The 23,669-nt window shown below is 40.1% G+C and overlaps 2 protein-coding genes across 2 annotated transcripts; one reads left to right on the top strand and one right to left on the bottom strand.

Annotated features, from left to right (window-relative positions):
• The first annotated feature begins 559 nt into the window (after window positions 1-559).
• Window positions 560-20,185, top strand: LOC130749370 (protein DEFECTIVE IN EXINE FORMATION 1). Its single transcript, XM_057602715.1, has 13 exons — window positions 560-1,031; window positions 1,130-1,240; window positions 1,466-1,548; window positions 4,995-5,112; window positions 5,209-5,369; window positions 5,734-6,236; window positions 6,360-6,430; window positions 11,062-11,318; window positions 17,657-17,838; window positions 18,717-19,000; window positions 19,088-19,205; window positions 19,277-19,459; window positions 19,553-20,185. Exons 1-13 carry the CDS (start codon window positions 883-885, stop codon window positions 19,865-19,867), a joined length of 2,535 nt encoding a protein of 844 aa, XP_057458698.1. The 5' UTR covers window positions 560-882; the 3' UTR covers window positions 19,868-20,185.
• A 2,457-nt stretch (window positions 20,186-22,642) lies between these two features.
• LOC130749371 (uncharacterized) lies at window positions 22,643-23,399 on the bottom strand. Its single transcript, XM_057602716.1, has one exon. It carries the CDS (start codon window positions 23,142-23,144, stop codon window positions 22,806-22,808), a length of 339 nt encoding a protein of 112 aa, XP_057458699.1. The 5' UTR covers window positions 23,145-23,399; the 3' UTR covers window positions 22,643-22,805.
• Between the last annotated feature and the right edge of the window lie 270 nt (window positions 23,400-23,669).

Raw genomic sequence — 23,669 nt, 5'->3', positions numbered from 1 at the left:
CATTGGGTTGTGTAAATAAATGAGTCTCACAATGTTAATTTTGATAAAAAAAAAAACCAACTAGAATATGTGAGTCATCATTCCATAAGTCTCATAAGCAAAACTTAACAACAAAGATTAACCTATGATGTGTCTTATTGATATGTAGTGGGTTGTTGGAAATTATATGATCCGAGGAAATGAGAAATTATCTTAAGCTCTTTATCTTAATTTGATCATATGTAATGTGTTATGAGTTAGGGAGGGTACCCCTCCTATCCCATTAATAAATCTTTACCTATAAAAAAAACAAAAAAGATTAAAACAAATAACAATTTATATTTGTAAAGATTAAAAATTATGAAATACTTTTTCACGGGACAAAAATCAGGATTTGCTATGTGGGTTAAGAATAGGAGGTAATTGCATTTTGTAAGAGTTGAGAGACGTATAAGTTAAATCAATCATTCGATTATGCAATTTATCTTTCCGATGTAAAAAAATATTATCTCCTATAATAAAAGAGATGTCAAGAGCAATAATGATAAATAATGATAAATATGAAGGAATTGAATCCAATTTCCCAGAAACAAAGTGCGTTAAAACTCTAAACCCCAAATCAAGTGCGTTACTACCACCAACACTCACCGTTTTCACGAACCGGCGATTTTCTTCACACACTGTAGCACCATTTCCCCTTCAACTCTCTCACTCTCTGTTCCTTCACCACAGAGATCGCAGCATAGAACGAAGAAACCCTGCTACTACGAGCTAGCTAGGGTTTCATTTCACTCAATTCTCGCTATGAAATGCTGATCCATCAATTCTAAATCACCCAATTCAACCCAACGAACCAATCGTCGAGTAGAGCAATCTGGTGAGGTCAATTCCACGAGAGATCATATGAAACCATCGTTGTCAACCAAGGTTCTTCTTCTGCTCTCCCTTGTTCTCTACACCTGCTCCTCCTTCGTTGTTCTCGCTGAGGATTCGAAGAAGAATGCGTTCCGGGAGCGCGAAGCCTCCGACGACACCCTTGGATACCCGGAAATGTATTGCCATGCTCTTTGATCATAGTTTCTTTGATTTCATAAATTAGGTTTCAATTTTTTATGTTTTTGTTTGATGGGTTGTGTGTATTTGTGGTTAGTGATGAGGATGCTCTGGTGAATTCGAAGTGCCCGAAGAATTTGGAGCTGAGATGGCAGACTGAAGTTAGTTCCAGCATCTATGCAAACCCCTTGATTGCTGATATTAACAAGTTAGTTTTTTGCGAACTCTGGTTCTTCTCAATTGATTTGTTTTTGCAACTCAATTTGTGTTATTTTCGTGGTGGTTTTATTGCGTGGGTGATCTGATTTTGATGTGGGTTGGGAAAGACGGGTTGACTTGCGTGAATGTGTGTGCTGGAAGCTGTGGTTTTGGCTTGATGTTGTGTGTTACGAGTTGTGGTGTCAAATGGTTGTTTTTTGTTTTTGTTTGGCAGTGATGGGAAGCTTGACATTGTGGTTCCCTCGTTTGTTCACTACCTTGAAGTTCTAGAAGGAACCGATGGCGACAAAATGCCAGGTAAAAGATAGTGGAATGTTGCTGTTTTGTAGCAGTGGTAGGGTTTGTATCAGTGGTATGCTTGAGCTTGTAATATTTATCAAGGATAGGTTATGTATTCCTTCCTCTGATGATGTTTTATTCTGTACTAGTTTTGTTGTTGCTAAATTAACGTTGGGTTATATTTGATGACATGGACGTAGGCTTGAGATTCCTAGGGAAGTAAGTTTAGCAAGCCTTAAGGAATGAGAAGTTAGTTAAGATGAATACTAACAGGTTTTCTGTGACCAGAGAGAACCAACTGATTCAAGAGCCATTGCTTATCCCAAATGTGTCATGAATTATTATTGTTATCACAAAAATTGGCAAATGCCTATTTACAGCACTTACGGGAGCTGATATATCAGTTTAAACTATACTTGAACTTCAGAGCAAGTTACATGCGGTACCTACCGATGGCGATGTTGCATTGTTGATTTACGTCATAAAACATTTAACAAAGTTTGGCAAAAATGTATGATAGCCATATAGGCAGGGTTGGTCTTGGTCCACTGTTAGGTCAATGATTCTCTCCACTGTGTAAAAGGACAAGTTGAGCATTGCCTTACACCTGAGAAACTCTTGGTAAGGAAAATGTTGCACACCCCTGTTGGTCACCACCCTTCTAGATTGGCCTAGCTTTCTGGGTCTAAAATTCATCCTTTTTCATTACCATTATGTGCTACTGTTGAGTTACTTGTATGTGATCCCATGGACGTATGTCCCTTCCTTTGGAAGGCAAGGATGTTTCTGAGTACCCTCCACCATTCAAATGTTCATCTTAGAATTTGGGTTCGGCCTAATGCAACCCAAAAAGCTAGCTTGTAAGGTGAGGTTTGCCAAAACTTTTATATGTCGGCCTTATCCCTAGTCGATGTGAGATCGGAACAGTTCATATATCCCATAATATCCAATAATTGCCGCTTAAATATTCATGACTATCAATGTTACCTTGAAAATTCTTGAGAATCATGAATTCACAATATCTCCCCACATTTTCTGTCTGAAAATATCCCAACGCTTGTTCTCCAGACAATGATGAGATTTGATCCGCCACCATCTTTGATTGATGTACTCTAGTACTATTCTTGACTGTTTAATCACTGCAATGCAAGCTGTTCATATGGGTTGCAAGCTTCCTTGCGTGCCTGCACCTCTTAATCATCTCTGTTCTCTGATGCAAGCATTTCCTGTTTTAGACCAAGATTCTATTTCTCAGGCAATGAAACTAGTGGACAGTGCTACGATCCATCCTGATAATAACAATCTGGATTTTCACCTCTGGATCGGCACCTTGGATTTTGAACATAAATTTCAGCTTGCACTAACCATCGCACTGGGTCCATACCATCAAAAGTTGGTCATTCAACTGCATTGCCATCCAATCGAGCTTCTGTCAATGTCTCAGCTCACACATCAATTAAGTTACCATTGCCCTCTGCAGTCCTTCTGTTGACTAATGAATCCTCCTTTGAAGAATGGTTCTCTCTCTTGTTGCCTATTAACATTGTTAGCAATTATCAATTTCATCCCATCCAAACAATTCAACTACCTCTGGATCTCCTTCGTTCCACTGAGATTCCTGTGTATCTCTTCCTTTCCTTTTCCAGCTCTTCCTTTTGAGAGTCTATCCTTGCTGGTGGCATCTAGCAAGTCAGACCAAATTATACAGAGTGAATACAAGAAACATTCAGTAGAATCATTATTGCTGAAATTTATATCAGGGTGAAAAGAACTAGAATGTTTGGCCTGCCCAAGACTATTGTCCCTTGCTTGGAGGAAAACTAATGTCAATCCCTATGCCTCAACTATAACTCTCAATAACAAAATCAGAATTCCCTCCTCAGCTCACACATTTCCTTTAAATCCTTGGTGTGCTACTGCTGCTGCCCCATTATAAAGTCTCTTTTTTAACAGCCTTGGGTCCATAGAATTTATTTCTCACATCCACACTGCTACTATGGGCTCATACCTGCTAATCGAGGTCCTTAAATGTACTGGAAAAAATATTGATTTGTGCTAGCATATCCCTAACACTAGTAACTTGCTAATAAGGCCTACCATACTCTATAGCAGCTTAAGGAATGATGGGAAAAAATTATAGGCTTAAATGCATTTGGTGCCCCTGATGTATTTCAAAAGTGCAAATGATAACCCTACTCTTTTTTTGTAAACGTTTGTACCCCCCTTGTTTTGAGAAAGTACACCGAATGCCCCTCCGTCAGGTTGACGTTAAAATCCTAACGGAGGAGCTGACGTGGATATTACCCTCATTCACACTCTCTCTCTTCTCACTCACTCGACATCTCTCTTTCTCTCTTCTTCTCCAAACCCATTTTCCTCTTCTTCTGATACAGCACCATGAATCATCACCCTCACCATGTTTCCCTCCTTCCTCTCACGCCAGCAACCACCGCGTGCCAGCCGCCACCACCGCGCCCTCCTCACGCGAGCCAGAGCACCACCACCTTCTCCCTCACGAACCAGCACCATCAAGCCATCATTTTCCTCTTCTTCTGATACAGCAGCAAGAATCATCACCCTCACCATGTTTCCCTCCTTCCTCTCACGCCAGCAACCACCGCGTGCCAGCCGCCACCACCGCTCCCTCCTCACGCGAGCCAGAGCACCACCACCTTCTCCCTCACGAACCAGCACCATCAAGCCATCATCTTCCTCTTTTCCTTACCTCTGGTTCAGATACGAGCACACCACCAACGTCCAGCACCACCGCGAGCACCATCATCACCAACATGATGAGAAACAACAGAGAAATAGAGGAGAAACCAAACCCTAGCCGCCACCTTCAACCTCCGATCTCCGGCGAACCGCTCACCTTTTGGAGAAACCGACACCATGGCTAAACTCCCCTCATCATCCGCTTCAAAACCCCTCAATCAATTTGACGATCGGCCACCGTCACTCCGGCGACCGCCACCACCGCCACTGGCGTTTCTCCGGCGAGCTTTGTTCTGAGAAAGAAGACCAATTTCTTGAAGCCTTTGTCATTTTTCCTTTTTTTTTGTTTTTAGTTGATAAAATCCACGTGGCATTAGAGAAAATAAAGGAAAAAGTAAAAATAATATCCACGTCAGCTCCTCCGTTAGGATTTTAACGTCAACCTGACGGAGGGGCATTCGGTGTACTTTCTCAAAACAAAGGGGGTACAAACGTTTACAAAAAAAGAGTAGGGTTATCATTTGCACTTTTGAAATACATCAGGGGCACCAAATGCATTTAAGCCAAAATTATATTGCTATGAAAGGGGTGGTGGGGAGTGAACACTGAAGAGTACCCATGCAAATGGGATTTCCAGAATTGTGTGATGATTGGAAATGCTGATAATAAAAGACTTTTCCTAATTGCGATAGACCACCTGGTGTTTGATTTGAGTTTGATCCAAAATAACCTTCTGCATGTTTGCTTAGGCTGGCCTGCTTTTCACCAATCAACTGTGCATTCTAGTCCTCTTCTATATGACATAGACAAAGATGGGGTGAGAGAAATAGCTTTAGCAACCTACAATGGTGAAGTGCTTTTTTTCAGGTGACTTTTTTCCTTCTTAATTTCCAAATTTTGCTTCTGTTTATAAATATAGCTTGAGGTTCTTTTATAAAGGTTATAATATGTTATAATTTGTAGGGCTTCCGGCTATATGATGTCAGATAAGCTTGAGGTCCCACGCAGAAGAGTGCCCAAAAATTGGTATGTGGGTTTGAACCCTGACCCAGTGGACCGTTCCCATCCAGATGTTCATGACGATCAACTTGTCCAAGAAGCTACTATCGCGAATTCTGTGTCTCGTAAGTTTATGCTTTGCTTACTGATCATATCATTGTTGGGTATAGATATAGAGTAAACATCCTCATTTTTCATCACCTAGTAAAACATTTTTGAGCGGAGGATTCATCCATTGTATATAATTATGGGCTTCATGTGATTGTGAAATGTAGATTCATGTAATTTTATATTTGGCTATATATTCTCCTTGTAGAAATGAATGGCTGCTCAGATCGTTGTTGGGTATAGATATATATCCTCATATTTTACTTACATTTTAAAACAGCTTTGAGCTGAGGATTCAACCACTGTATAATTATGGGCTTCATGTGATTGTGAAATGTAGATTTATATAATTTTATCTTTGGCTAATGATCCTCCTTGTAGATATAAATGGAAGCAGACACGAAGTCAACTCATCAACTGCCACATCAACAGAAAGTCATCCTGGCACACAAAATGTGTCTAATCCAGAGCCTGAAAAGAAAATAAATGGAAGTCAAGTAGAGGAGAGTATTAAGATGCCGATAATTGCTGATAATTCCTCTGTAAATTCTGGGTCTACGGAAACTGTTAATGCAGATAATAAAACCGCCACTGGGAGACGTCTGCTGGAAGATAACTCTAAAGGAGCAGAAAAAAGTGGTTCTGAATCCAAAGGTAAGGAGGGTGTTCATGCTGCAACTGTGGAAAATGATGAAAGCCTGGAAGCAGATGCTGATTCATCTTTTGAGTTATTCCGCGAGAGCGATGAGCTGGCTGATGAGTATAGCTATGATTACGACGATTATGTAAACGAAACAATGTGGGGTGATGAAGAGTGGACTGAAGTTAATCATGAAAAATTAGAGGATTATGTCAATGTTGACTCACACATCTTGTGCACTCCTGTGAGTTCCTGCTTTACCTTTTTCATTAATAATTTTTTTATTAGTTCTGCATTTGGCTAGTCCTTGCAAAAAGTATAACAAAGTGGCGGTCTTTCATTTCTTTCTTTTTCTTGCTTTTGCCAGGTCATTGCAGATATTGACAATGATGGTGTATCAGAAATGATTGTTGCTGTTTCTTATTTCTTTGACCATGAGTGAGTCCATCCTTACCCTGAATTTTTAAATTTCAATTATATTTTTGTTCTCTCTATTATGACGATTATGTAAAGTTACTCATTTGAATGAATAGGTTGCTTGCTTTACACCTTCTTTATCGTCATTTCAATACATGCATCTGTTTACAATTATTTAATCATTCAGGAAGGTGAACCATTATCTGATGGGAGCAAAACATAGAAGGGAAATTGTATTGATAAAAATGTCGAATATAAGAGCAGGGGATTACTTATATATGTCCTTGTTGCATTAGCATCGTATTTTAGTATCTGTTAGAATTAGTTAGAATTGAGTTATTGTCACTGTTAGGTTTCTGTTAACAGTTACTAATGGAATCTGTTTGTAACTTTCGTCCATTTTGTTGACTGCACATATTTCTTTATGTCCTTTCCCATTCCTCCAAGGCTGACTTCTACTAAATATTTCCACTCGACATAGTTCTCACCATCCCCATCAAGCTTGATGTCGGTGAGTTTGTACTGAGTAGTCAAACTAGTCATAAACTAAGTGACTAGGGTCTCCCCTTCACCCTAAGTTTAAGAGTTGTCTCTAGCCATAACTCAGAGAGTAATCACGAACCAAATATTAAGCAAGACTATCAGTTCCAGTGAATGATATGAACGCCGATTACAAGAAACTCACATTCCCACCTTCAGAGCACTACCGAAGCACACCATCACACTTCAAAACATCACCAAATCACTTCCAACGGTTGTGAAAACAATTGAGCCTTCCTCAGACAGAAAACACACCTTGCTTTGTCCCTAAAATGTGCGTCATCTGGCTCCGAAACAGCTCCTTTGCAGCCTCTCTCATATATATAATATTAGGTTAAGAGTCAAGTACAACATGCAGTACAAAGTACGACCTTAGGTACATATGGACTTGGTCCATAGACTCGACGTCTAACCCTAATTCGTAACCGTAACCCCTAACACTTTACTGTCAAGGTTTCTCCATCATCACAGCTCCTTCTTTCTTGCTGATCTTGCTGCGGTGCCCATGGCTTTTGTTGTATTTTCTGCTCATGAGATGTTTTCTTTTCCAAAAAAAGCCTTTTCTGCACCATCAGAGGCCCACTTCCTCTTCACTATGTTTGCACAAATGAATAGGGACTTGGTTGCTTTTTATTATTTTGGTTGACCAACTTTACAATCCTCACCATTGCTGTCAGTATGCTTAGTACCATCATATCCATCTGTCTCCCTCTACTCAGTTTTTGCTTTGAATTACCAACACCAGGCACCCACAGCTCCAAGATGGGAGCTGTGATACCAGTTGATAGGAACTTGCATTTTTATCACTAAGGATAGAGAAATTCCCTTGATTACAGATACATGTAGCAAAACTTCGATAGGAACTTGTATTTTTTTTCTCTAAGCATAGGGCTACACCATCCTCTGTTTATCTTATTTTAGTATATGTATTTACAACATAAACTACTGGAAAACTGATGAGAGTATGTGATAAGAACCTTGGGAGAACCACACCACAAAAGCTAGCTGTTGTAGTTGGAGCAAGGCCTTATAAACCCCACATTAGAATCCCATACTTCCAATGTGATAGAACCTGATTTTTATTGATAGAAAACCCTAATTCCCAATTGGAAACTAGGGAGAGATACAAGAGAAAGGGATACCAAACACCCTTCCAAGCCTAAGAGAGAACCACTTCTCTCTCTAACCCAATTCCTAAACTGAATAACAAGATACTCACTAACTCTCTCTCTCTTATTTATAGGCCACAAGCCTCATTAACCTTCTAACTAACTAACCCTCCCAACTAACTAACCAAAAATACCTATTTATATGTGAGTACCTATCAATACCCCCCTGAAAATTCACCTTGTCCTCAAGGTGAAGGACAAATTACAAGCAATCTAAATGAACAGAAACACCACAGATCAAATGGAGACAATCATAGCTTCCACCTGGATCCCACAACCTAAAGCAAAGAGTCCAAAACAATTTGCAGAAGATCCCATTGATGCAAACAGGTTGAGCCAGCAAGATAGCAGAATCCTTCAAAGCAAACCCATATACAAATGAATTGGTGGGCAACTTCCCATAACCAGCCAACAAGTTCTGAAGGAGTCCAAGCCACCCCAAAGTATATAACTCAGCACTTTGAGAACCCAAGCTGTAAAAACCAGCAGCTAACTCAGCTGAATCCAAGCCCATTTCATACACAGCTCTAATTTCTACCTCTTGTGCCCACCTTCTAACCTGGGCATGACCCACCTTTAGCATAGCATCACCCTCAACAGTAGTGAAAACCGGAATATAAGGATCTATTGAAGGCTTAAATACTTTGGAGGTCCCTGAAGTTGTCTCGCATATGAAAATAAGTCCCTGAAAAAAGTTTTTCCGATTCGGAGTCCCTGGAATTTGTTTTTTAATCTAAATAAGTCCCTACTCGTGTTCTGAGCTTATGTGGCTCTTATTTTGCACAGTCATCAATTCCAAGTGTATTTTCTAATTTTTTTATATTCCAACTGTTAAAATTATCCCTAACCCTAATTTATTGTTAATCTAATTAGGTTAATTTTCTTAATAAGTTTAAAATTAAGTTAATTGGATCTCTGAACTCTCTTCATCATCTCTTGAAAACCCTAGGCACCCACCACCTCTCTCACCTAGCCGCCACCCTTCATTCATGGCCGCGCCGCCACCACTACCTTTTCCAGTTTCCGGCCCCATCCGCACAATCACCGCCCCCATGGGACAACTACTTTTTCTCTTCTTCCTCAGATCTGATTCTTCCTCTCCTCTGGTTTGAAGACACCCAACCATCATCATCCTCAACCCACCCCCTCCTTTCCTCTCTTCTTGGTCATCGTGTTATGCTGGCTGAAGGTTCGAGGGGGAGATCGGAGCGGCCATGGGAGCAATGGTTCTTGGTTGGTTTCTGTTTTCTCACCCAAACCCATCTTCCTCCAACTACCCAGCCACCACCTTTCATCTCACCTACTTCACCTTCAACGCTCAGATTCTGGGTAGGAAACGAGGACAATGGCCACGGTTGGAGATTGAGTGTTGGAAATTAGGGGAACGAGAATGGGTGGGAACTGGGAACAAAGTTGATCTGAGTTTCTTATTCTCCTTCTAGACAATCCTCTTCTCCCTCCCTCTTCACCTAATCTGATCTCTGGTAATTAAAAAATAAAGTTATTTCTTAATTATAATTCATTTTAACAATTGGAATATAAAAAAATAGAAAATACATTTGGAATTGATGACTGTGCAAAATAAGAGCCACATAAGCTCAGAACACGGGTAGGGACTTATTTAGATTAAAAAAAATTTCCAGGGACCCCGAATCGGAAAAACTTTTTTCAGGGACTTATTTTCATACGGCATACAATTTCAGGGACCTCAAGAGTATTTAAGCCTCTATTGAATGCCAAATTATCAAAGGTACTGTAGTGTGATCAAGGTTGCAAAGGAGCAATATGATATTGGAAGATTGCTTGTTCCTATCCTTCATTTTCGTCACTGACATTACTTTAGCCATGTCTTGGATACAAATAGCATAATCTCCCCATTTTCTTGCTATGGTGGCTGTGAAAATTGACTCATCATCATGGTTCCCTAAATTGCTGAAAAGTCGATACTTGAACTCAGCAGGGAAATAACCACAAGGCTTATAAACCTCATTATCAACTCTTTGGACCAAGAACTCAAATTTACCACCATATTCTATACTCCACAGAATGACAATATAGAACAAATCACCTAAATACTTGTCCTTAGCCACCACTGTTCTGCGACTTCCTCCCCCCATCCTCATAATGTGTCCCCCCGGATCAATTAATTACCCCAAAATACTGTCTTGCTCCTGTCCAGTACCAAGATGGCCTAAACTAGTAGTAAAAGCTTCAATATTCAATTTGTTTGTACTACCATGGCCTTGTTCCCATCTACCAAAAATTTTATATGCATACCTGTGTTGCAACTCACAATCAGAGCTGAAGTAAGGCCCAAAACTTTCCCTTTGTCAGGTGAGAAGTGTTTTGGGCTGGGCTCCTTTGGTCAAACAGTTGACCCATACATGTTAGTTCAGTTGTGTCCTTTGCCCCCCATGCTTTACAAACGTGGTTTCTCAACGCCTCCCAACTCAACACATCCAGCGATGTGAAGATTCTGCTACCACCGCCCCTGACGACGAAGTCTGGTGGCTTTGACGGATAAGAACCTTGGGAGAACCACACCACAAAATCTAGCTGTTGTAGTTGGAGAGCCCAAGGCCTTATAAACCCCACATTAGAATCCCATACTTCCAATGTGGGACTCAAGTCCCATACCTTGCAATGGGGTCCTAACAGTATGAGACCTACATTAATTATTGATAGGTATCAAACTTTTTAGTATTTAATTTAAGCTAAAATCACCCGGTCAATCTTTGTGCTGCATTTGTTACTCTGCCAGACAAGAAGTGCTTGTTCTGTTTTCGTTAAACAAGTTTTGAAGCATTAATCTTTTTAACTGTAGCTGTAGTAGCATGCAAAATGAGATACTTTATATTCCAATATTGGTATGATCTACATCTACAAATGAGAATTTGTCAATTTACTGGTCTGTCAGTAATTAGCCACATTTTAAGCTGACAGGTATTATGACAACCAGGAGCATAGGAAAGAACTGGGTGATATTGACATTGGGAAATATGTTGCTGGTGGTATTGTTGTTTTCGATCTGGATACAAAACAAGTGAAGTGGACTGCAGAACTTGATCTGAGCACAGATACTTCAAACTTCCGAGCCTACATATACTCTTCTCCATCTGTTGTAGATTTGGATGGTGATGGGAATCTGGACATTCTTGTTGGAACTTCTTATGGTCTGTTCTATGTGTTGGATCATCATGGTAATTTGCAGAGACTGCTTCCCTAATACTCATTTAACTTGATTTAAAAATGTTTGCTTGTGCTTCTATGTTTTCTTCAATGATTTTCTTTGGGATTGTGGTTCAGTGTTGATTTTTTATGTCTTAGTTATCAATCCCGTATAGTGGCACAATCAACCCAAAAAACGCTTTAGCAGGGATGGCTGTTATACCAATTATGATTTTATGATACAGACATATTAATTTATTTCTACACTTATAAATACTTATAATTTGCCAAAAAATTGAAGTCATCATTGATAGAGCTGGTTTGCCTGATGGGCCTAATGAAGTATTGATCCACCAAGGACCAAGTGGGCCAAGAGTCTGGAGGGTTTATTCGAGGAGGGGCAAGAAGGGAACATCAGGGAAATTAAGCTAACAGAATAGAGAGAGAGTAAGGAAGATTGTATAATCCACCTTATAAGGAAAATAGAGAGAGGTTGAGAGTTTATCCATGCATTTTGTTAGTTAAGTGTCAAGATGAGGTAGCTGTGAGCTTCCTCTAGGAGCAGTGCTCTGGTCAGAATTGGATTCCATTCCTTCTCTGTATTTTCTTTTTACAACCATTAATAAACAATCTTGTTGATTTACTGTGTTATTCCTTCTGTTTGTCACTTGTTGGGATTTCCTATCCTAACAAATTGGTCCGACCTGCCGGATTGTTCTTCGTTGGAAACCGGTGAATGCCACCCCAGAAGACGAAACAAGTAGTAACTCAGATGGAGGCGAAAATCAACGCTCTGGAGACGGAGCTTGCCGAGATGCGAACATCGTTAGCGGCGGTGACACTGGCGGTGAAGGATCTACCTTCATCGTTGGTTCTGATGATGGAGAAATCCATGGGAAAAAAGGTCCCCGCGGAAGAAGAGAGTGGGAATCGGTCTCCTGGTATTCAGATCGGGAACATGAACATGACGCCGGAAAGGAATGTAGATCAAGGAGAACCATCGCGATTGTCAACCCTGCAAGGCGACGCGCTGAATGAGTTTCGTCAGTCCATCAAGAAGGTGGAGCTACCCATCTTCGACGGCAAAGATCCAGCGGGCTGGATTTCTCGTGCAGAAGTTTATTTCCGGGTTCAAGAGACTTCCCCAGAGATCAAGGTGAGTCTCGCTCAACTGAGCATGGAGGGAACGACGATTCACTTCTACAACTCGTTAGTAGAAGCGGAGGAGAATCTGACTTGGGAGAGGTTACGCGATGCGCTATTGGAACGTTACGGCGGTCACGGCCCAAGGAATGAACACAAAAACGTAAGTGACAATAAGCGAAATGGGCCTCGAGATAGGGGCTTTCACCACTTAACCTACCCACAACTAATGGAACGCAAGCAAAAAGGATCGTGTTTCAAGTGTGGAGGTCCTTTTCATCCGATGCACCAGTGTCCAGACAAGAATTTGCGAGTCTTAATCCTGGAAGACGACGATGGCGAGTTGGATGAGGGGAACATCTTAGCTCTGGAAGTAGGAGAACATGAGGACGATCAAGACGGAGAACTGAGCTTAATGTGCTTGAAGAATCTGGTCAGTGAGGGCAGAAACGAGCACCCCCAAACCATGAAACTCTGCGGGACGGTATCTGGAGTTCCGGTGATGATATTGATAGACAGCGGCGCAACCCACAACTTCGTGGATGCTCAGCTAGCTCGCCGCATGGGCTGGGAAATCGTGCAAACTCCCAGGATGACAGTACAGATGGGAGATGGGTATCGCACTCAAATTCAAGGGCGCTGCAAAGGAATTGAGGTGGCAATCGGGGAATATCAATTTCGCTGCAATCCTCACTTATTTGACTTGGGCGGTCCCGACATTGTCCTTGGAATTGAATGGCTACGAACTCTGGGGGACACCATTGCTAATTGGCAAACCCAGAACATAAGCTTCTGGTGGGAGCACAAGTGGGTGAAATTGCACGGCATCAGAGTAGAGCAGGACTCCATAGGAGCCTTACAGAGCATCCTCTTACCTTCAAGGGGACAAGGACAATTGGGGCTTCGTGATCTAGGAGAGCCTACCTCACATGACGGTAACGCTGAGAGTCTCACAAGGGAACAGCAACGCAACCTACAACAACTTTTACAAGACTGGGATCAGGTTTTTCAAGAAAAAAAAGGATTACCACCAAGCAGGGGAAGGGAGCATCAAATTAACTTAATGCAGGGACAGGGGCCGTTAATGTGCGCCCTTATCGCTATCCCCATGTGCAGAAAACAGAAATTGAAAAGCAAGTGCGCGATATGTTGGAAGCTGGAATCATCCGCGCCAGCACAAGTGCTTTTTCAAGTCCGGTGATTCTGGTGAAAAAGAAAGACCAGACTTGGAGAATGTGTGTGGATTATCGCGCATTGAACAAAGTCACAATCCCAGATAAGTTCCCTATCCCCGTCATTGAAGAATTATTGGATGAATTACATGGTTCGAAATACTTCTCCAAACTTGATCTAAAGTCTGGTTATCATCAGGTGCGAATGAAAGCTGAGGATGTTCATAAGACAGCCTTCAGAACCCATGAGGGGCATTACGAGTACCTAGTGATGCCCTTTGGGTTGATGAATGCTCCCTCAACCTTCCAAAGTCTTATGAACGATGTGTTTCGCCCGATGTTACGACAAGGAGTCTTGGTTTTCTTTGACGACATCCTCGTCTATAGCAAGGATTGGGAAACCCATTTGGCACACTTGAAGCAGGTGCTGCAATTGCTAGCACAACAAAGCCTCACGGCCAACAGGAAGAAATGTCAGTTCGCTCAAAATAGGGTGGAATATCTCGGCCATCTCATCTCAGAAACAGGGGTCGCAGTTGATCCGAGCAAGGTGATCAGTGTACAGAATTGGCCCATCCCAAAGAATGTTAAAGGAGTTCGCGGATTTTTAGGCCTCACGGGATATTACTGCAAATTCATAAAGGATTACGGCAAGGTAGCACGACCTCTCACTGAACTTACGAAGAAAGATGCGTTCTCTTGGGGTCTTCCCGCTCAAAAAGCTTTTGAGATCCTCAAAGAAAAACTCACCCAAGCCCCTGTTCTAGCGTTACCGGATTTCAGCAAGGAGTTTCAGTTGGAATGTGATGCCTCTGGTATTGGGATTGGAGCTATCCTATTGCAGGACAAGCATCCCATTGCCTATTTCAGTAAGGCTTTGGGCCCTCGCAATTTAACAAAATCAGCCTACGAAAAGGAGCTGATGGCTGTCGTCTTGGCAATCCAACATTGGAGGCCATATTTGCTTGGTAGGAAGTTTGTCGTTTCCACCGATCAGAAGAGCTTGAAAGAATTGCTTCATCAAACAGTGGTTACATGTGGCCAACAGAACTGGGCAGCTAAGTTACTGGGTTACAACTTCGATATCGTGTACAAACCAGGGAACCAGAATAAGGGGGCAGACGCGTTGTCGCGCGTGGAAGATGGAGGAGAATTGCGTGTCATCACCACTTATCCCCAGTGGGAAGAACACGCACTCATCATGAAAGAGGTTCAGGCTGACGCTAATTTGACTCAAATCATCAAGGATTTGCAGCACCAAACAGGGGACCATCCTGGTTACAGTTTGCACAAGGGGATCCTGTTGTATCAGAATCGTTTGGTTCTGGCCAAAAACTCTTCTTTCATCCCTCGGATGTTGCAGGAATTCCATACCACCCCACATGGTGGCCATTCAGGGTTTCTGCGTACCTATCGCCGCTTGGCTGCAAACATCTACTGGCGAGGAATGACGAACGATGTCCAGGAGTTTGTGCGTGCGTGCGATACTTGTCAGCGACATAAGTACATGGCAACGACCCCAGCCGGGCTCTTACAACCTCTGCCAATTCCAGAGCAGATATGGGAGGATCTATCCCTAGATTTCATCACAGGGCTCCCAAGATCGAAGGGCTATGAAGCTGTGTTAGTGGTGGTCGATCGCCTCTCCAAATACTCGCATTTCATTCCTTTGAAGCATCCTTACTCAGCTCGGAATATTGCTGAGTTATTCGCGAAAGAGATCATTCGTTTACACGGCGTACCCTCTTCCATTGTGAGTGATCGTGATCCTCTGTTTATGAGTAACTTTTGGAGAGAAATTTTCAGATTGCAGGGAACGACGTTGAAGATGAGTTCCGCGTATCACCCGGAATCGGATGGGCAAACGGAGGTTGTAAATCGCTGCCTGGAAACATATCTTCGTTGTTTTTCAGCGGAGCAACCAAAGAATTGGGCAACATGGATCCATTGGGCTGAATACTGGTTTAACACCACATTTCATTCAGCAACCCAGAAAACACCTTATGAAATTGTCTATGGCCGTAAACCACCGGTTCTGGTACGGTGGGGACTTGGGGAGACACGCGTTGCTGCAGTACAGCAAGAATTATCTGACAGAGATGAGACTTTACGACAGTTAAAGGTCCATCTAGTGCGAGCTCAGGAGCGCATGAGGGGACAAGCTAACGCCAAGCGTGTGGACAAGTCATTCACGGTTGGAGAATGGGTGTTTGTCAAATTGAGAGCTCATCGCCAGAATTCAGTGGTAACCCGTGCGCAACCTAAGCTAGCTGCACGCTACTATGGGCTGTATCCGATTGAAAAACGAATTGGAGCAGTAGCCTACCGTCTGAAACTGCCCCCAGGGTCAAAAGTGCACCCTGTGTTTCATGTTTCGCTGTTGAAGAAAGCGGTAGGGGAGTATGCAGAGGACACCGAGCTGCCTGAGAATTTGGCAGGGGAAGATGACCCTTTAGCTCAACCAGAGAAGATTATAGCTGTTCGCTCCACCATTCGACAAGGGGTAAACATTCCTCAAGTGCTAATTCAGTGGAAGCAAGGCACATGTGAAGAAGCTACATGGGAAGATACGACTACGATCAGAAGCCAGTACCCTGAGTTTCACCTTGAGGACAAGGTTCAAGAATTAGAAGTGGGTATTGATAGAGCTGGTTTGCCTGATGGGCCTAATGAAGTATTGATCCACCAAGGACCAAGTGGGCCAAGAGTCTGGAGGGTTTATTCGAGGAGGGGCAAGAAGGGAACATCAGGGAAATTAAGCTAACAGAATAGAGAGAGAGTAAGGAAGATTGTATAATCCACCTTATAAGGAAAATAGAGAGAGGTTGAGAGGTTATCCATGCATTTTGTTAGTTAAGTGTCAAGATGAGGTAGCTGTGAGCTTCCTCTAGGAGCAGTGCTCTGGTCAGAATTGGATTCCATTCCTTCTCTGTATTTTCTTTTTACAACCATTAATAAACAATCTTGTTGATTTACTGTGTTATTCCTTCTGTTTGTCACTTGTTGGGATTTCCTATCCTAACAATCATACTAAGTAATCAAAGTCATAGTCTAATACAGTCACCATCAATCTAGGAGCAATGAGAAAATATGAATGGTTTGAACATATGGAACACATCACATAATAAATAGGTTGTTCCTTAAAAGTGATTTAGAATATTTTGGATTACCTCTTTGGATTGGTTTCCATATTTCTTGACTTGTTTCCTTTTTTTAATTAGGATTGGGAGTAGTATTTCTAAGGGTTAGTATTTTGTCTTTTGCATCAAACTATAATAATGATATGGAATATGGAGTCTTATATTTCTTTTCGCTTCCTTATCTAAAACTGTAGAACTTTAATATGGTATCAGAACAATATCATCCTCTATGACCTATCCTGAGAGTATTTTGCTGCCAAGTTTTTTTAAGTTTGGAACTCAACTATAATAATTTGAAAAGTTTTTATTCTTCCGCTTCCTCTTTCATGTAAAACCCTGCAATTTCAACCCGGATGACATAAAAACAAGATGGAAATTAGTAGAAAATACAATAGATTAGGTCAAAATTAGAAGAATTTGAAATGTGAAGTGTGAAGGAAGATGAAAAACATAACAGGGGAGAAAAAAAGATTTTTGAAATGTGAATGAAAAGAACAAAAAAAACAAATGAAGAAAAGGAAAAATGAAACACTTGTGCACTGTGAAGCATAAACAGATTCGAAGGTCTAACTTGTGAACCAAGACCAAAGGAAGAACAGAGACCCCAAGCAGTGTCAGAAGCCAGAAAACAGCAGGGTTGGCTGGAAATTGACACCAGCGAGCAGTGGGTTGCTTGGTCAGACAACAGAGCAATTTCTAGCACTGCAAAGTTGGACATGTTTTCCCTCTGAAATCCTAAGATTAAGGACTGTTAATATGATTTATTTTGAATTTCATGGGTTTCACCTTGCAAGTTATTCTTTTAGCAATTTCCTTATTTATTAGTCAAGACTCAATCTTTTGAATCAAAGCGTATTTCGTTACACATATTTATACCTTGGTCGGTTAAGTTTTAATAGTTGTTATCTCAAACAGGTAAGGTTAGAGAAAAGTTTCCTCTTGAAATGGCTGAGATTCAAGGAGCTGTTATTGCAGCGGATGTTAATGACGATGGGAAAATTGAGCTAGTTTCTGCTGATACACATGGAAACGTTGCTGTATGGACACCCAAAGGAGATTTGATATGGGAGAAACATCTGAAGAGTCTTATTCCACAGGTATGCTATCTCAATCTTAGTATGTCAATGTGCGCAGCATGGTTGCTTTCTTTTAGGTTAATGGTTTGGCTATTTGATGGTATTTCAAAGTGAAAATTAACTTCAATGACAATACTCTTTCCAAAATATGTTTTGAGCGGCTTAATTATTTAAAAATCTCTCAAATAGTCATTGATGTCTCTTTTTTAAACAAATTTGCTCCAATTGATGTTAGGTTAACTCTGTATTTTGTATTCCTTTCAAAACTATGTATTTCTTAGAATTTGAGTCAGGTTAACTCTACCGCAAAAGCTACGTCAGGTGATGATTGGTCTACCCTTTATAAGGACTTATTCAATCATATTTCTAGTCAATGTGGGGCCTGAGCACCTCCCTCATGTCCAAGGCTGGATATCTTGAGCGTAAAGATTGCAGGCTTGGACATCAGCAGGTGGCCGGTTACTCAATAAACAGATCTAGAATAAGCTCAGAAACCATCTTAGAATGTAATTAGGGTCTAGGCCTAACTCTACTCCAAAAGCTAGCTCAGGGTGATGATTGCTCTACCACTCTACCCATTATAAAAGGACATATTTAGTCATATCTTTAGTCATTGTGGGACCATAATAGTGTCCAGATTCTCCCCATTCAGACTTCAAATGCTCCTTGAGTCCATACTTAGAAGTAGAACCAGAATAAAGGAGTGCTAAAATACTACTGCTGCTCTCTGGAGTGGTCCTTATAGTTTGATTATGTAATTGATTTGATGAGCTGTAACATTTCTGAATTAAATGTAGCTATAAGTTGTACCACATCTCCAAATACAGTATAAGAAGTCATTTAGCTGATTCCCTGTCTAAAATTTGATTGACAATGTCACTTGTTTTCATCTTCCACAGGGTCCAACTGTTGGTGATGTTGACGGGGATGGCCATACTGAGCTTGTTGTGCCAACACTATCTGGGAAGATTCATGTTCTTGATGGTAGGGATGGGTCATCTATTGGGCGGTATCCATACATAACTCATGGAAGAGTGATGAATCAAGTTCTTCTAGTTGATTTAAGTAAGCCCAAGGAGAAAAAGAAGGGATTGACTATTGTTACCACATCATTTGATGGTTATTTGTACCTCATTGATGGACCAACTGGCTGTGCTGATGTTGTTGACATTGGTGAAACTTCGTAAGAGATTCTTTAACCTTCGTGTCCTGGATTTTCTTTCTGTCCTATTTTCCAGAATTAAATATGAATGAGTCATCTTTGTTACAGATATAGCATGGTCATGGCAGACAATGTAGATGGTGGGGATGATCTTGATCTAATTGTCTCAACTATGAATGGCAATGTCTTCTGCTTCTCAACTCCCTCTCCTCACCATCCCCTCAAGGTAGGATAGTTTTTAAAATTTGATCATTGAAACTCATTTTTGTTGCTTAATTGCTTTCTACCATGTTGCAGACATGGAAAATGCCAACGCAAGGAAGAAATAATGTTGCAAATCGGTACAATCGTGAAGGTATCTATATTACTCATCCCTCTAGGGCATTCCGTGATGAGGAAGGCAAGAGCTTTTGGGTAGAAATAGAGATTGTAGACAATTACCGATACCCATCTGGGCATCAAGGGCCATACCATGTCACTGTAAGTTCTAAACCAAATTACTTTAGATCACTAATTCTCTGTCAAGCACTCGGTTTATGTTTTTATCCTTTCATGCTGTTGTAAATTCATCAGATAACCTTGCTAGTACCTGGTAACTACCAAGGAGAGAGAACAATAAAGCAGAATCAGACCTATTATCAACCTGGTAAACATCGAATCAAGCTGCCAACTGTGGGAGTAAGGACCAGTGGAACGGTTTTGGTTGAGATGGTTGACAAGAATGGATTGTATTTCTATGATGACTTTTCCCTCACATTTCATATGCACTACTACAAACTCTTGAAGTGGCTTCTTGTTCTTCCAATGCTTGGGATGTTTGGCATGCTTGTCATCCTTCGCCCACAAGAGTCAATGCCATTGCCATCATTTTCAAGGAACACTGATTAGTGATGATTATTCTGTTTCATGCTCTAGGCACCGCTGTTGGAAAATTAATTTTTTTGACAAATTGAGTGGAATCCGCTATTTGGTAGCCTTGGTGGGTGTGTGTGTGTGTGGGGGGGGCTTTGATCACGTAGTTAAAGCAGATTTTATTAGAGGCATTTGTTCAGCTTGGTTCGGAGATATGGGATGATTGCATTGCAGTGGATGAGATCTGGATATTTGGTTTTGCCCTTAATCTTGTAGTGTAATGTAAACTATTTCTTTGGCGTCTTCATAACCGAATAGATATTTATAAATAATATACAGTTTTCTGCGTTTTTACCCAGGTTTTTTCTTTTGTGTCCTGCACGGCTGTGCCATGTTTCAGGCACAGTTCTGATGTGGAATTAGTGTGGAAATGATCATCTAGAATAGTAAAAGATGATGTTTATTACTTGGTATTGTGTTATAAATTTAAATTAATGCACTATCAGTGGAAAAAGTTTTGTTATTAACGAAAATTAGTCATAATTTAGGAAATAGTATTTCAAATATTAGTACATTTGCTATATGATGTGATGAAACGTCACCAAATTGAACTTGTAATATCACAAGATTTAAACTACTTGTTTTCGGTTAAGCAGTTAACAATGTGATGTTAGGTAACTATTTTAGTTAGCACACACCAATTGTTGTACAACTAGATGAGTGATGTATCAATTCACACAATCTTTGAACCATAACGAACCACATTGGTCTTCTGCTCTTTCTCTTTTAGCAGAGAATTCTTCCTCCCTTTGATCCATCTCAATCTATAAGATAATATTAGAGCTCTGCCTGAGCTCACCACCTCCGCGCACCTTTGCAAGCAAGGCTCTAGTAAAGCTTCACATTCCTTTCATTCATGGCTAATGGAAGCAATAGCTAGATCTCCGTCATTACTTACTGCCAACATCTATTTCTAATGATCTTTTGATCCTTCTTGCTTCATTTTTCACCCACTTCTTCACCTCTCACTTATGCAAAGATGGATGGGACTGCAATTACAGTCACGATGCTGATGCAGGGCCTTCAGAACCCTTAATGTTGCAGTCGCAATTACGGCTGCAATTTAAAACCCTGCTATCATGTTTCATATAATGGGGTTTTTTGGAGGCGCTTCAAATTTCAAAATCATAATTGAAGAAACTGCACACATATTGCTGGTACAGGAACAAAGTAGAGTCAGCAACTCTTCTGCAACTTCCTATAAGCCTCAAAATAGACCATAGTCTTATGGACTTCTAAGCATACTCAGAAGTCCAGGTAGAAACCTTGTATATTCAACTAGAGACTTTACATACACAAACTTAGAATTGGGATAAAAAAGTGTATCCCAACAAAGTAAAAGTAAAGAGAAATATTTGCTGCCATACACTAAGCAACATTGAAGTTGTGGTAAAAAATTTGGAACATTCACCTCAAAAAATGGTCATACTGAACAGTAGATAGCACTCAAAATTCCAAAGACTCATTTAATGAACACTGTCAATGAAGAATAACACATTCCTCTTTCAGCAGAATATCCAACTATTCTATATCATAGATGATTTTTTTAATAGAAAATCAAAATTTAAGGGATAAGAAAGACAGAAATGCTGAATAAGATCCTCATGAAGAAATAATAATATACAATATGATAAAAAAATGAAGGTCATGTGTACAAAATAGATCTCTCATTCCTCTACCTGTCAGTCAGGAAAACTAAAGAGTAAAATGAATTAAAAAATGAATAGAGTGAAGTTTCTATTTTCAAATTAAGAGTGTTGTATAGTGTTTATACAAATGAATAAGGGATGAGTGGAAGGTTTTATAATAATCTATTCAATCTTAAGAAATCTTAAATTAGAGAATATTTGTTTGAAATGAAAACTTTACTCACTTTTTCCTTGCTTTTCAAAACCTCTGTCCCAAATATATCTTAAAAGAAAGTAACATCAAAATGAGGCCATGAAACAATCTCAACCCATAAACATTTGAAGGGAACTAATCTACTTTATTGATTGTTCAATTCAACCAAATTTAGAAGTTTCTAAATAAAGTATCATAAAATAAATATTTTGCCTTCCACCGACTCAATGATTCATATTGAATTGTTTTTTTCAAATCTTTCAAAGACATTTTGGAATGATGAAACTATACCAGAAAGACAACTTCACATTTCTTTGATATAAGAAAAGCATACATTACAATCAAGGAAATGCACCAGAGTGCTACCAAATCAAGAAAGACATTATGGAATGTGAAGTTGAAGCAAAGATAAGCATTACACTAAACTCTCAAATTAATCCTCCAAAGATTCAGTGGACATCAAGCTGGTCCTCTAAAGGTTTTGGACATCAATTTAGTCCAAAACTGTTATGTAATACTATCCTCCCATATCATATTTGAGCAATATTTTGAAGCTTGTGATCTATCAGCTATACACTCCAATTTGATTAAGATGTCAGATTCTTTAATCCGAGAATGTAACACGGCTGCGCCATAGTTTATTTGATGAATTTCTATATGAAACATGCAATTGTTAATAATGAAGATGATCATCTATGTTTTTTGAATTATAACTCATTTTTTACATTGCCTATTTGGGACTTTTCTTTTCAAAGGTAGTTGGCATCATTAACACATTTTCAACATCTATGTACAGGGCACAAGCCAAACCACATTCACCTGATTTTCTTTACCTGCATGCATGTGCTAATTCAGCTATGATGTCTTATCAAATCACTCACCCCATCAAGATGCAGTGATACACACATATTGGGTTCTTTCAGCAATAATATTTCAGTAAAATCATCCATGCCCAAATAAATTGTCAAAGCTACACAAATCATATTTACAAAATATACATTAAATTTTCAGTTGCAAATTGTTTTTTCTGAAAATTAAACTGAAAACCAAAGGGAGAAAGCTTACATAAAAATCAAAACACTTGCAGCACAGGTCTCTTCCCAAGCCTTTTGATCTCTCTATCCATTTTCCCAGTAAGCATAAACCCAAACATCTTCAAATCACACAAAACAGACCAAAAGGGGTATCCAAAAGTCGCAGGGAAATTCCTCTCAACAAACAAGTGACTATACACAGCACATCCATAACCAAAGAAAGGAACAAAGAACAAGAACCACCAGCTGAAGAAAACCGAACAGAGCAAGAAGAGAATGCTGAAGAGTGTCCCTACAAAGTGCCATCGCCTTGTTGATGGCTTCGAGTGATGATTCATGTAATACACCCAGAAATCTTCTGAGCTTCTGAAATTCATGGCTCAATCAACACAAAACCCAGTTTGGAAATGGAGCTGAAATTGCGGTGTGGGAGTGAATTTCAAGAGATTTGATTGAAACAGTTTCTGGGTATGGTTGAAATCGCGTGTTGGGAATCTTGATGATGTAAGGAAACTGTTGGATTATCTATGCGTGTTGGATTCGTCAGGTCAGGCTCAAAAAATGTGAAGGGAGGCTTCAAACTCCAGAGTGTTGTGTCGTGTTTTTGATAAGAAGTTTTGTTTGTCGGTTCTTTGATTTGTTTGCGTTCTTTATTAAGCAAAATTTATTTTAAAAAGTCTTAACTTTTAAGACAAGTTATAGGGACCCCAAATTATATTAATCTATTTATTTTAATATATTTTATATAATTTATTACATATATAACGGATATTCTTGTTTCAGATTCTAGTTTTATCTCATAAAATGAGTTTAATTACTATACAATACTCATTTAATTATAACTCATCAATTTATCCTATGTTTGACATCTCTAGCTTAAAACTGAAAGCTGATAGCTGAAA

This window comes from Lotus japonicus, chromosome 3 (genome assembly GCF_012489685.1).
Source record: "Lotus japonicus ecotype B-129 chromosome 3, LjGifu_v1.2".
Classification (NCBI taxonomy): Eukaryota; Viridiplantae; Streptophyta; class Magnoliopsida; order Fabales; family Fabaceae; genus Lotus; species Lotus japonicus.
This window is presented reverse-complemented; position numbering and strand designations above follow the sequence as displayed.

What these genes read in the sequence shown, in the direction of transcription:
- LOC130749370 (XM_057602715.1), top strand. Translation starts at nt 883, where the DNA reads ATGAAACCATCGTTGTCAACCAAGGTTCTTCTTCTGCTCTCCCTTGTT. An exon ending in ACCCTTGGATACCCGGAAAT is followed by an intron (nt 1,032 to 1,129) that starts GTATTGCCATGC and finishes ATTTGTGGTTAG; the next exon opens with TGATGAGGATGCTCTGGTGA. An exon ending in TTGATTGCTGATATTAACAA is followed by an intron (nt 1,241 to 1,465) that starts GTTAGTTTTTTG and finishes TTTGTTTGGCAG; the next exon opens with TGATGGGAAGCTTGACATTG.
- LOC130749371 (XM_057602716.1), bottom strand. Translation starts at nt 23,144, where the DNA reads ATGAATTTCAGAAGCTCAGAAGATTTCTGGGTGTATTACATGAATCAT.